This window comes from Labrus bergylta, chromosome 5 (assembly GCF_963930695.1).
Source record: "Labrus bergylta chromosome 5, fLabBer1.1, whole genome shotgun sequence".
Taxonomy (NCBI): Eukaryota; Metazoa; Chordata; class Actinopteri; order Labriformes; family Labridae; genus Labrus; species Labrus bergylta.
In genome coordinates this window covers 11,754,827-11,767,258 of record NC_089199.1, presented here as the reverse complement: position 1 = coordinate 11,767,258, position 12,432 = coordinate 11,754,827, and the positions used below count along the sequence as shown (strand labels likewise).

The following is a 12,432-nucleotide window of genomic DNA, read 5'->3' as shown; positions in this document are numbered from 1 at the left end:
TTCATTGCTAAACTGACCTTCAAACTTGGTCTTCAAGATGAACTCTTTGTAGAATCTTTTTCCGTTGCCTGGTTTCATTGCATCACAGACCTTGGATGTGTTTGAGCACACAGCTTGCCTCATGTTGTGCAGAGCATAGGCCATGGCATAGACGGCATTAACCACAAACATGATCTTAGACTCCTGCTCAAAAGTTCCATCTCGTAGGCTGTGTTCACTGCAGCCAGGTTCCTGCAGGCTGCAACCAAACCGGTGTTCCCAGAACTCTTTAAACCAGGGGTTCCTCATGTTGGTGTAGGGGTTCAGCTTGGTGAAGTAGTCTTCAAATTCTCGTATTGGGTAGGAAGCTAATTCAATAGTAAAAGCCCGGTCTGCCGCAGCCTCACTCCCTCTCACCACACTCTCCTGTGCTCCCCATCCATCACTGGCTACCCAGGTGAAGCTGACATTCATACGAGTAGCAGCAACCAGCAGCTCACGGGCGTCTTCGCTGCGGGTGAACAGGATCACCACCTTTGCGTTGGACTTCTGCTGCAGAGAACGGATCACATTGTCATAGCTCTGGCGGTTCATGGAGCGGCTCACTTTAGCTGAAGTGGCGATGCAGATTTGGCGAGTGCGGGCTTCCTGCTGGAAGGCATCGATTCCAGTCTCACCATAGTCACCCTCTGACGCTACTGTTGACACGTAGGTCCAGTTGAAGAAGCGCAGGATCTCAGCTATGGCCTTGGCCTGGTAGAAGTCCGGAGGAACAGTGCGGGCAAAGTAGTCATAGCGGGTCTTATCGCTGAGCTTTGAACTGGTTGAAGCATAGCTTATCTGAGGGATCTGGAATAATCGCAGGAGATTGGCCACCTGGAAAAACATAAAGAAAAATATTTAACGAGGAGGGTTTTTATTTAGCCCAGCTGATATATTATAATATACATGATACATCAAGATAATGTTGAAAACTTGCCGGCACTTGGCACTCCTTACATATAGGAGACATGGAGAACATCAGCATTCTTTCTGTGTTGTTTTTTGGGCAACCAAATCCCTCTCCTTTTCCACTGTCTAGGCCTCCACACTCTCATAAAAAAAATAATTAAACCTTAAGCAGGGTGTGCCAGTAGTCCAAAACAGATTCCATAGCAGGCCAGAAAAACAAACCATTAAGCTGAAATACTGTATTAGTACAGCTTAAATGTTAAATTTGATGATAATTGCCTGAGGAGTTGTCAAATTATTGAGATTTTGTCCATGATTGTATTTAAATAATATTGGGGTAGAGTAAAACCGTTGCAATTGTCAATGTTTCAACATTGTCATCGTTAAAATAGCCACTGTAACTGTTCCAAAGATTATGTCATTAAAAATGTTATGAATTTCAAATCCCCTAACTTTTAAGATTCATACTTCTTAGTTTATATATATTCATATTGTCTGTATGTGAAGCCATTAAAGCCTGTGAGGATAATGGTCTGACATTTTGGAAATTGAAATTTTAATGATGAGAGATTTATTTAGCATACAGAGATCTGAGTGAAAAAATATATATATTTTAAACCTAGTTTAAAGTGTGATTGACAACTTCCCTCCCATCAAAATGGTGCATGTGAGGATCAGCGTAGTGCAGCTCTAAACAGTATGTTTGAGTTGTCTTTGACAGAATAAAGGAGGAAGAAGAAATCCTGCTGTCTGAAATATTTCAGTTGGTCAATAAATGGAGTGTTACAAAAGGCTTTGCTATCACTATCATAGTTATCAGACATGTAGCTGAGATGCACCTATTTGTTCTAATAGCTATGCAATGCCAAAAGATGGAAACCTGAGATGATTTAATTCACATAAATCTTGTAACAAATACTCAGGTGTAACCACAACTTAAACTCAATATCAGGAAAGGTTACAAAATGTAGGGGTCAAATTTTGGTTATGGATTAAAACTTATTTCGAATATGTTTCCGTAGCTCATTGTGTACACACTGTAAACACTAAATTACATTGTAAGCGGTATTTTGTAGCTCTTTATCAAAAACAGGCTTTAGAGTGCAGAGCTGCTGTTTCAGCTCTGTGGAGTATACAGGCTGGCATTGACAGCAGCAAATATCTAATGTTCCTCAATTTCAAATGCTGGGATACACACCAGATTTTGTCACAAATGCTTTCACAGTGCCAGATAACCCCAGTAACAGAGATACAGAGAGTTTTATTATTGTGTTTTATCTAAAGGAAAGTTAAAGCCATGCTGCCAAGTCATACAGAATCCCTTGTGCCAGTCATCATGATGCCCAGCTAACCGAGACAAACACACAGATTACCTTGTGGAGATGATAGTTTGTGGTGCTGTGTCCAGCATGGATGATATTGTTTAACTGAAAACTCAGTGAGGCACCCATGCTGGACACAAACCTGCTAAAATGTTTGTGTCAGAGTCATAAAACCACAGCAATTATTTTCCCACACAGCATTACAAAGATAAGTATGACAGAGAGCTGGCAAAACTTTGTCATTTTACAGGATTCCTCGTGAGACACAGTGGTGATTAGTGAATTCCCATGAGCTTCAATATGACTGGCCAACCTCCTCCCTCTGGCATCATTGTATGCCTGCAGGCTTTCCAAACAATAGCACGCCTATGGTTATAATTGGAACCTTCCTTACTCACACTTACTCCTATTAAAACAATGATTCTCTGTTTCAGCACTCTCATTACAATCCACAGAGCTATTGCTCCTTTCTGCTACATTATTTATCTCAGGTAAATACTGTAATTGCAAAACGGCCACAGTTTCTGCATGTGCTGTATGCCATGAACATGTTACTCGAGAATCTATTTTTAGTCAGGCCAGAGGCATGGCTCAAGGGTGACAATGCCAGTATGTCAGTTTGATCCATCACTTTGGTCGAGTTTAAGCTATTGACTAATCAGATCAAATCTCATAACATTGGAATTATAGCTTCACGGCTCCTTAGTGGTGGTCCCTTGACCTTCCATTAATGTTTCGATCAGGTCAGTATCTTTTGACAGAAATGAATTGACCACCTGATAGAGGTGATAGTTGAGCTATGAGAGTCCCCAACTCACTTGGAGCAGCACATCAGTTGTCTTCAGGGTGTCCCTGAAAGCAACATGTTTTTTTTTACTTTGCTTGTTTTTTACTCTTGACAAAAGGTGTTTCAAATATGTTTGAATCTCACCATCAAATAGCCATTTGATACTAAGGAGCTTTTCTTCAAAGCATACAGAGAGACAGAGTTTGAGAAGGATTTCCTTCCTTTAAATTACGTCCACATGACGTGATATTTGTATTTCAAGCATTTTTTTGTAACTTATTGGACTGAGACAAACCGAGGAGACAACTTGCCCATGCAATTGCAATGCAAACATATTCAGTTTTGCCACAGAAATTGGGGACATTAACCCTGATCTACGATCAACTGTGAATTTAACCTCCTCCAGTGAAACAACCCCAAAGACTAACTCAAGCAGGCGTACTCTAAGCTCTTGAGGGGATGAATGGAGTAAATATGATGTATTCAGACAAGTGCACTTCAGACAGCAGTCCTCTCTACTGTAGGATATAGGTCAGAGGTCTCATTATATTAACCCAATGAGAGACCGGATTTTTGTTGTGAACCTATAGGAGAGCTTGAGTAGATCCTTCAGTGTATTGATTCATCCATATTCCCTGGTATATACAGTATTTTGTATGCAGCAGGCTAACATATGAGCTGCCACACAGGCAGTCAGTCACACTTGCATGGTAATAAGGTGATTTCCTCATGCAGGGTTTTCAGACAGGCAGTTGGCCTTCATCAATAGATTCTAGGAGAAGCCTGACAGCGCACCTTTCAGGACGGCACTGGAGTGTGTGACAGTAACCGTCTGTTTGTCCTCATGCGGGTTTCCTTTCACTCTCTCCATCGACCAGTCAGATAAGAACACAACAACAGCAGTGCCTCTGGCGTAAATACATTTTAAATTGCACAAGTTTCCAAAAACTTCCAACTGTGCATTTTGTTTCTTTATTAAATCCCCCCACTGTCGAAGAACTAACCTTTATCACAAAAAACATACATACCTTGAACTGTGGACTTTCACCTAGCCCTTACAGTAAAGAAGCAAAAACATTTAGCTTGTTTGGATTTGACTGCAGTAATTTGAGGCACCAATTAGGACCACTTCATGGTCCACTGGTTTAAAATCCAAAAATGGTCTCCAAATGTAAATGCTCTGTAAATTCCAGGCTCTTCCATATTATTTTAGTTTATATCATTTTCATCTTAAATTTTTGTAACTCATTTATTTTATCCTATCTAAAAGCTTTGATGGCTATGCAAATCACTTGAGTTGCCTTGTTATTGAAAGGTTTTTTTAAATTCTCAGCCTTGCTTATCACCTAAAGAGGAAGACTATCAGTCTTAATTTTTAATTGGGCCATTTCAAGAAAAAAAAAATATCTCAAGAAACTGGACAACTTTTACTCAAAAATGTGTTTTCTCATATTGTTGCTTCCCTCGGATATTAAAACCCTTGATACAAAATTATGTTGTGCAGCGTATTATGTATGCATTACGTGCAGAGTTGGAAATTATAAATCTCCACATTCATCTGCTGAGAAAAGGTTTCTATCTGCTTATATAGATGCTCTTATTCTGAGCATAGTATTGAAAAATATCTTAAAACAAGGTTTGGTCACCTATGACTTTGGTGTAGTACTCTGCTGTGAACCTCGACTGCAGTAGTGAGTAATATGACAGCTATGAAAGATGTAAAACATCTCAAGGTAGATTGAATGAAGTGAGCGCTGAGAATATATGTCTATTCACTCTCATAAATATTAAATTGAATGCTTGGTAGGTTGTGTATAAGATGCACTATGTGGAGCAGTATTGTGGGATTCCATGCCAGTGTTCCTTCAAAAGAGCATTGAGGAAATATATGAGACAGCTGGAACGCAGGCAGCCTCTTACTCATGTGTCTGTCATGGTTTTTTTTTTTCAACATGGAAAGTCCATCTGTGTGTCCCTGAGGTCCCTGTCAAGCTGCGCCCTACAGTAGATACAGTAGATGGCATGCAGAGGAAAACTTAAGGACGTGCAGTTCACCAGCACTTACTCGTGCTAAAGGTCCAGAAATACATTTGATGCATAATGGACAAAATGCACATTGCAGGTAAGTGTTTGAGTTGTGCTGAACGTGACATTTGCTATTAATATCAAAACCTGAAATGCAAAAAATAAAATGTAAGAGGTGAATCATGGTGTTTCAAGGTGTTTCTCAGGAGAGCTGTTTCAATACCATTACCATTATTCCACTGATACAGCCCAAAGTAAGATATCAGGTATCCATCAATGGTTACCATGTATCTGGTGTGGCCAGTGCAGGTAATAATGCGTTACTGTACGCTACAATTTTCATTAACAAGTAGTCTTTCTAGATACTTTTCAAATTCAAACACTGTTAGAATTACAGAACCATTTAAAGCACTCTTGACTCTTTACTTTAGGCTACGTGAAATAGCCGACAACAACAAAAATTTAAGGTTTATTGACACTCATCCAGTGGGCCAGGTTACGCTAACATCAGCACAATAGTGTCCTATGAGAAAAAATTTCAAGGGCAGTAAACACACACAGGCTGATGATCATTCAGGAGAGCGATTTCTGTCTTAAATATACCAACATTATTTTTCCCCGCTCCAGTTAAATGACAAGGAAGGAAAACTTTACCCACCACCAAGAATAGTCATTTTGATCTCATAAAGCACCGAGCTAAACAACAACCTACCAAACTAGTTGTCAGAGAGCCCGGTGCTGCAAACTCCGGAGACCCTGGTGCAGATCATGTTAGCTTGGCAGACCAAGGAGGATCAACACCAAATCAACAGACAAAGCTTGAATATAAATCATCGCCACCTCAGGACTGAACAGACAGATAAGCATGGTATGTTGTTGACGACATGACTCATATCAACTGTTGAGTCTGTTTCCTTCAGAGAACTGATATACCTTCATATTGAAATGGCTACAATGTTATGAAAGTTGTTTCCTCTAACACTGCCACAACAACAATACATAATGTGTACATTAATATGAGAATTGAAGCAAAAAACAAACGCTTTAGTTACTCAGGAGGATTTCAGGGGCAGTCCTCCTGAAACTCACGAGAAATGATCAGGAGTGCATATGTGAAAACAGCTTGAGTTTATTTCAGGCAAAACAAATATGAATACAAAGTTCTTCTGGATTGTGATTTCATCCAGGGTCGATTCTTTCAAATAGAAACTTCAAGATAAGGAAAATATGCATAAAAAAATGCATAGTCTGTTTAATTGCTATGCTGCTTTATCATATATCTGTTGGCTCAGCCACCCATCTGTTCGTCAGCTGATGAGGATTACTTTAGATTTGAAGAAGCTTTGTTGGATCCCAGAACACCCCAACTCAGTCTGGCACCACCAAGTCTTAGACAGGGAATAGGGGAACACATGAAGACAACATTTTACAAGTTTTATTTAGTGATTTGTGCTTTCAGAAGTGGTTTCTTGCTACATGTGTTTATTGTATAACTACAGTTTATCAATCTGCTCCATACAAATTGTACATCATTTTGGTTGCCTGGCAACCCGACAGTGACATCATTCATCCAAGAAGTCAAGTCTTAAATACATAACTCAACTAATAAAATGAATATTGAAATTTTAGCATTGAAATGTCTTATTATAATTTGAAAAGTTATCTGGTAAAAAAAAAGAACTTATTCTAGTCATAGTGGTAGCCATATGTTGAACTATCTAGTGTCATTTTTGCAACAATGTTATTAATGAGGTATTTATAGTGAAAGTATTGTTTTCACTTTAATTTCTGGTTTTGCATTACGATTCTAGAAATGATCTCCATGTGAGACAACAAATAGAGAAGAAAAGAAGGGTGTAAGGTCAAAGTGGTCTTGACCTCTGACCAGGGGTGTGTCTAGAAAGATGGCCAGGGGTGGCTTGGGCCTCCCTTGGAATCTTATTGGCCTCCCCAGGTGCCAGCCCAAAATCCTTAACTATGATTGGCTATGTGCCTTGCCAGAAGTGTTTTGTTGAAATACAAGGCTTAGTTGCAACAGAGAGCTTGTAGTTTTCAGTGCTCAGATGTTTGTTTGTAGTTTGCTAAATTAAAGTACAGAGCCCCAGTTGGGCCACCCCAGTCCAAAAAGTTTCGACACACCCCTGCTTCTAACAACCAAAATCTAGGACTCTTAAGTCCAAGTAGACCCAGTCCCTCAAGGTGTTCTGCAAGTATTGAAAACTGGAAAAAAAAGTAAGAAAAAAACCCACCATAAATCAACATTTATCATCAGTGTATTGTTTTGGCACCCCTTGTGGACAGTGAAGTATTATCTCTTTGCTTATCCTGTCCTGAACATTTTAAGAAGTTTTTTTCTCTTGTGGAAGAGAGAGAACAGATTCTAAATTTCACCGCGGCAGGATGATTGGTTGAGAGAGTTAGTGGCAGATTAGTTACTATTTAAAGAGTAAACGCCCCAAATCAGCTAATCACCAGAGCAGGGAGATGGTGGAAGTGGTAGAGGCGGAGTGGCTAAGTTGAATGAAGAAATTGAATACATGTGTGAGAGAATATAACCAGTCTTCCTGCTTGAACTTAAACTGAGCTCCATTAAAACTTACCATATAGAAATGATCAGTTTTGTCACTAAAAGTCTTGCTTTTCTGGGTCGTATAGAATCTATTTCAGTCAGTTCCATAAACAGCTTAAAACTCATCACAGGAGCTTAAATCAAGACCACAATCTTTTCCAAGCCTTGACCAAAGTGTTCATATTGTTAAGACCAAACTGTGACGATTCATGAACTCTGGGTCTCAATCCACCCCCCCCCCCCCCCCCCCCCCCCCCCTCCTCAGTGTTTATCGGTGGCACATAAACGTCAGACTACAGTCAATCTAATAAAAGCGCCTCTGAACATAATGTAGGCAGAGATGACAAAATCAATTGAGTGAAATGTAATTGTCATTTTCAGGACACATTGCTGACAAAATGTGGGATTGTGATCAAATTAGGATTTGAAGATATGGACAAGAATACATGAAAAATAATAAATAAAATATTCAGATTTTGATGAGATCTCATTTGATGTTCTGTTAAGGGAAGGTTAAGAATGACTAGGTATTAATATAGCACATTCTTTACAGGAAATGAACCTTCACACATTAACACACAGGCGGACACATACATTAAAGGCCTGAGCTAATGTCAGATACAGACCAGCCAATGTACATGTTTACAGGTTGTTTCAAAACACAAGACCATACTTCATGTATTCCTGTCCATTGGTCAGAGCTGGGACTTAATATTAGCTCTTGTAAGCTGCAGAAAGAAATGTTTGTTGGTCTGCTTGCATGTGCTATTGCAGTAGAAAACAATTCTTCACATTAAACTACTTCTATTATTTTCCTCCCACCAGCAAACAATGCTCACCAAGAGAGACCCTTTGAACCACTTCTCAAGTACAAGGATGCATCTGTGAGAGAAATGTTGCTATTTATCATCTGCTTCGTTTTAGAAAATGAAAAAGTACTTTCAAAAAATATGATTGATATGGGCGTGCACTGCTCCTGTCTAAAAAATATTTGAATTGGTGCTATACAAAAATAAAGATTGATGATGAATAACATGAGGAGGTTCAGAGCAAAGACTGGTAAATTATTCCCATGGTGTGAAAAAAAGGCAGACAAGAAGAGGGGAAGAGGGTCTGTGGAAATCGATAAACGAGCGATATTATTGACCTCGTTGGTCCTGACTCTAACCAACCTCCCACTCTTTACATGTTTCCCTTTACTCTACATGATATTCTGATGTGCTAATTATGGAGCACAGTCGTTTCTTCAGAATGTGCTAAAACACCCAGCTCAAAAATAACAGTCTCTTGGAGAGGAGACAAGGGGGGAGAGTTGAGTCAAGTAAAAGGGGGGGGGGGGGGGGGCTGTTGGGTTCAGCTACAATATCACAAGATAAACAAGACCCTTTTTGAAGTTAACACCAAAGCAGGATTTTTTTCTCTCCACTTGAAGCGTTCTGTGAAGACAGAAATACAATAAAGACAGAGCCCTCTTCAGTTGCTCTGCAGGAAATAACAGATTTAATAAAGCACAGCAAACCTACAATATTACGCATCAATATACTGTATACAGGACAGATATGAATTCTTATAACCTCAAATCATTGAGGACTGTCCCCGGAGCTGCAGCAGAGATACAACATTTTTTGTAACGATCATGATGGAGTCAGTAGGTGTTTCATTCATTTCAGGAGAATCTATTTCAGAAAAGAAAATATGCATGTTTACTTTACCTGAGTATTTATTTTTCTGGTAACTTTTTATTATGACATACTGCCTTTTAACACAAATCTGTTGTAATTTCTCCTCCTTACATTCAAAACAGGCCCATTACGTCAGCCTTTGTGCAGTTGTGGGAATTTACCAATTATTTTATTTTGCATAATGGCAGTTACACTCCCCAACTATAACAACAATTATAATGAACAGGTCAGACAATACCACATTCAAGAGACAATTTCTTTAGTATCCATCAACAACAAATGTAACAGGATTAAAATGATTTACAAGATGAATACAGATGAATCAAACAAGAGGTGGAAACTTGACTGTTGCGACAAGGTGCAAATGTCTGAGCAGCAGGACATTTGCCATGTGATTTACTCATTAGAGCAGGGAATGTTAAATGATGTTTCAAATCTGGCAATTATGACGCAAAGTTTATTTTTGTGCAGAAACAGTCAACGAAATGTCCTTCAGAGGGCGACTTTATACTTTTACAGTGTGAATATATTTATGTGCCTGTCCTGTTTCACTTTTACTGAAATAAAGAAGTTGAAACAGTACTTTTACTTCTACAGACTCGAGTCTTTTTTTTTTTTTAAAGCAAAAAAAAAAAAGCATCTGCAATACTTGAGTAAAGAATGTGTGTACTTTAGCCACTTCTGTTTTATTCTAAGGATACCATATTCTCATAACTGTAAGTGTAGTCTGCAAGGAGAACAGCTCAAACAGTGCTGCTATAAGAGGTGTTTAATTTACAGGAGACAGACTGTTGAACATTTCTGCAAGGGTTATGAGTAGAGATGTGTTATTTAAGGATGTGCAACAGCTTCAGCGTTATTATTAACTTCCTTTTTTTTTTTTACTTGTTGCAGGAAAAGTGTGGGAATAGCTCAATATGATTCCATTGTTCTGCATTATTATGTCTTCATGTGGGTATTGCTGGGTGAAATTCATAAGTGTAAAAATGTGTAGGCTGTTAGGACTGAGTCATCTCTCATAGCCGATTCTATACAGCTTACATGGCAATAAATTCAAGAGTGGGGAGACATAACGAGGATAACTACAATCAGTACAAAGATGATGAAAGCTTCCAAAATATTGCCAGGCTAATTATGAAGGAATCCTTTTGAGGCAGAGGAGAAACTGGCCTGTCTCCCACCGTCTTTCCCACATCCCATCCTTGGCCAATGTCACAGGCAGCAGCAGCCTCCTCTCAAGAAAGCAGATGATGACGTCGCTGCCAGCCTATGGAGATGCACCCCACAGATGGGAAAAGCAGACTTTCCCGGGGCCGTCCCTGGCACTTGTCCTCCACAGTTTTATAACGCTCTTCATCGCCACAAAGTGCTCCTCAGGGATAAATAGGGGCTGTGTAAAACAGTGACATCTCAAAAAAAATCCCACCATGGGCTCGTCCCAGCTCTCATGGCTCGATTCATTAAAATGGCCAGGCTCTGACTAAAGGCGCCAACAAAGAGACTGTTGAGGGGTTGTGACAGTAGAGGTATGTATTCAAATTCTACAAAACACTCAAACGCAAGAGGCTTCTTTTTGAATCTCTACAACTGTGAGGTTGCTCATTTACAGGGAGACACTACTCCACGCGCGCACACACACACACACACACACACACACACACACACACACACACACACACACACACACACACACACACACACACACACACACACACACACACACACACACACACACACACACACACACACACACAGTCCTTAATATGCTGCTAAAAACCATGCTGTTCTTTTGTCAGAGCATCACTACAGGAGAAGAAAATCCACATGATCATTTTCTTCCTCAGCAAAGAAGCCCTGAGTGTAATTGGGGCTTGAGAATGACTCATACTAGGGAAAGCGGATGTCCAGTCTTTTTGCCCATCTGTTACCTTACTTTTTATTCAGCACCATCAATAGACATGTGGCACATGCTACTGAAACTCCTGGCATAATCTCTAAAGTTAGTTGTACAGTAAACTGTGATTTGGTTAAATATCAACAAGAGAATCACAGCCACACAAAAAAGACCACAGGTCATGTACAGAGACAAAAACAACTCCTGGAAAGCATTAAAAGGTTGTTTGAGTTGTAGTTTGAAATGTTAGGATATTTACCTATTTGTTTTATTTGTTTGTTGTTTGTTTCAAAGAGTTGACCAAACCAATGCCACTTTCAAATGCTATCTAGAGCTTCAGCCAGGAAATTGTAAGCTCAGCTTGATAGCTCAGTTAGCCCAGTACAAAACATCCAAAATACAACTGGATGCTTTTATCCAACAGATTAGCATGGATTACAAAATAGAGATGAAATGTGTAAATTAGTGTAATTTTGGGGAACCTTTGGACAGATCTAGCCTAGCTGTTTCAGAGTTTCATTTCAGGCTGAGCTAGTTGTCTCCTGATTGTAGACTTATATTGAACAGTCAATGTGGTGTCGAGCTTCTCCTCTACCACATTTGGGAAGTCAGTGGATTTTGCAATATGTTAAGCTGTCACATTCAAATGACAGCTAGAAAATGATAAAAATAAAAATAAGAAGATTTAAAAAAAAATTAAAGGGACTTGTGTTTAAAATATCGGCCTATTTTTCATGTTTTTTTAACTTTTTTTTTAATGTTATCAATTTGGGGATATTTTAATTAATTGCTATTGAAATTAGTTTCAGCGGGTTAAAACAGGGTGGCAGTAGGTCAGTCTGTAGGAACTTGGTTTGGTAATCGCAGTGTCGCCAGTTCAAGTCCACGTGTTAACCAAAGTATGTTAGTTGGTCTGGTTGCTGAAGAGGTGCCAGGTCACTTACTCAGCACTGCTGAGGTGCCCTTGAGCAAAGTACCAAACCCCAAAGTGCTCTGACGCTCTTTCACTTGCAGCCCCTCACTCTGACTTCTCTCACTTAATGCATGCCCATAGGTCCTGTTTGTGCATGTGTGTCTTTTTTTTTTTGGCCTTATTGTGTGAGAAGCATGTCTCCGCATATCATAGTGTAAACCAGAATTTCATAAAGTATGTAAAAAAAATAAAAAATTGAATAAGCCATCATCCCAACGAGTCTGTTGGGAATCACTGAAATTATATGAAT

The 12,432-nt window shown here is 39.4% G+C and overlaps 1 protein-coding gene across 1 annotated transcript in view; it reads right to left on the bottom strand.

Annotated features, from left to right (window-relative positions):
• grm2b (glutamate receptor, metabotropic 2b) overlaps positions 1-12,432 on the bottom strand; it is a 28,836-nt gene that overhangs the window by 6,413 nt on the left and 9,991 nt on the right. Inside the window, exon 3 of the mRNA XM_020629040.3 lies at positions 18-855. Coding sequence (XP_020484696.1) covers positions 18-855 — 838 coding nt within the window. The remainder of the gene's footprint in view (positions 1-17; positions 856-12,432) is intronic.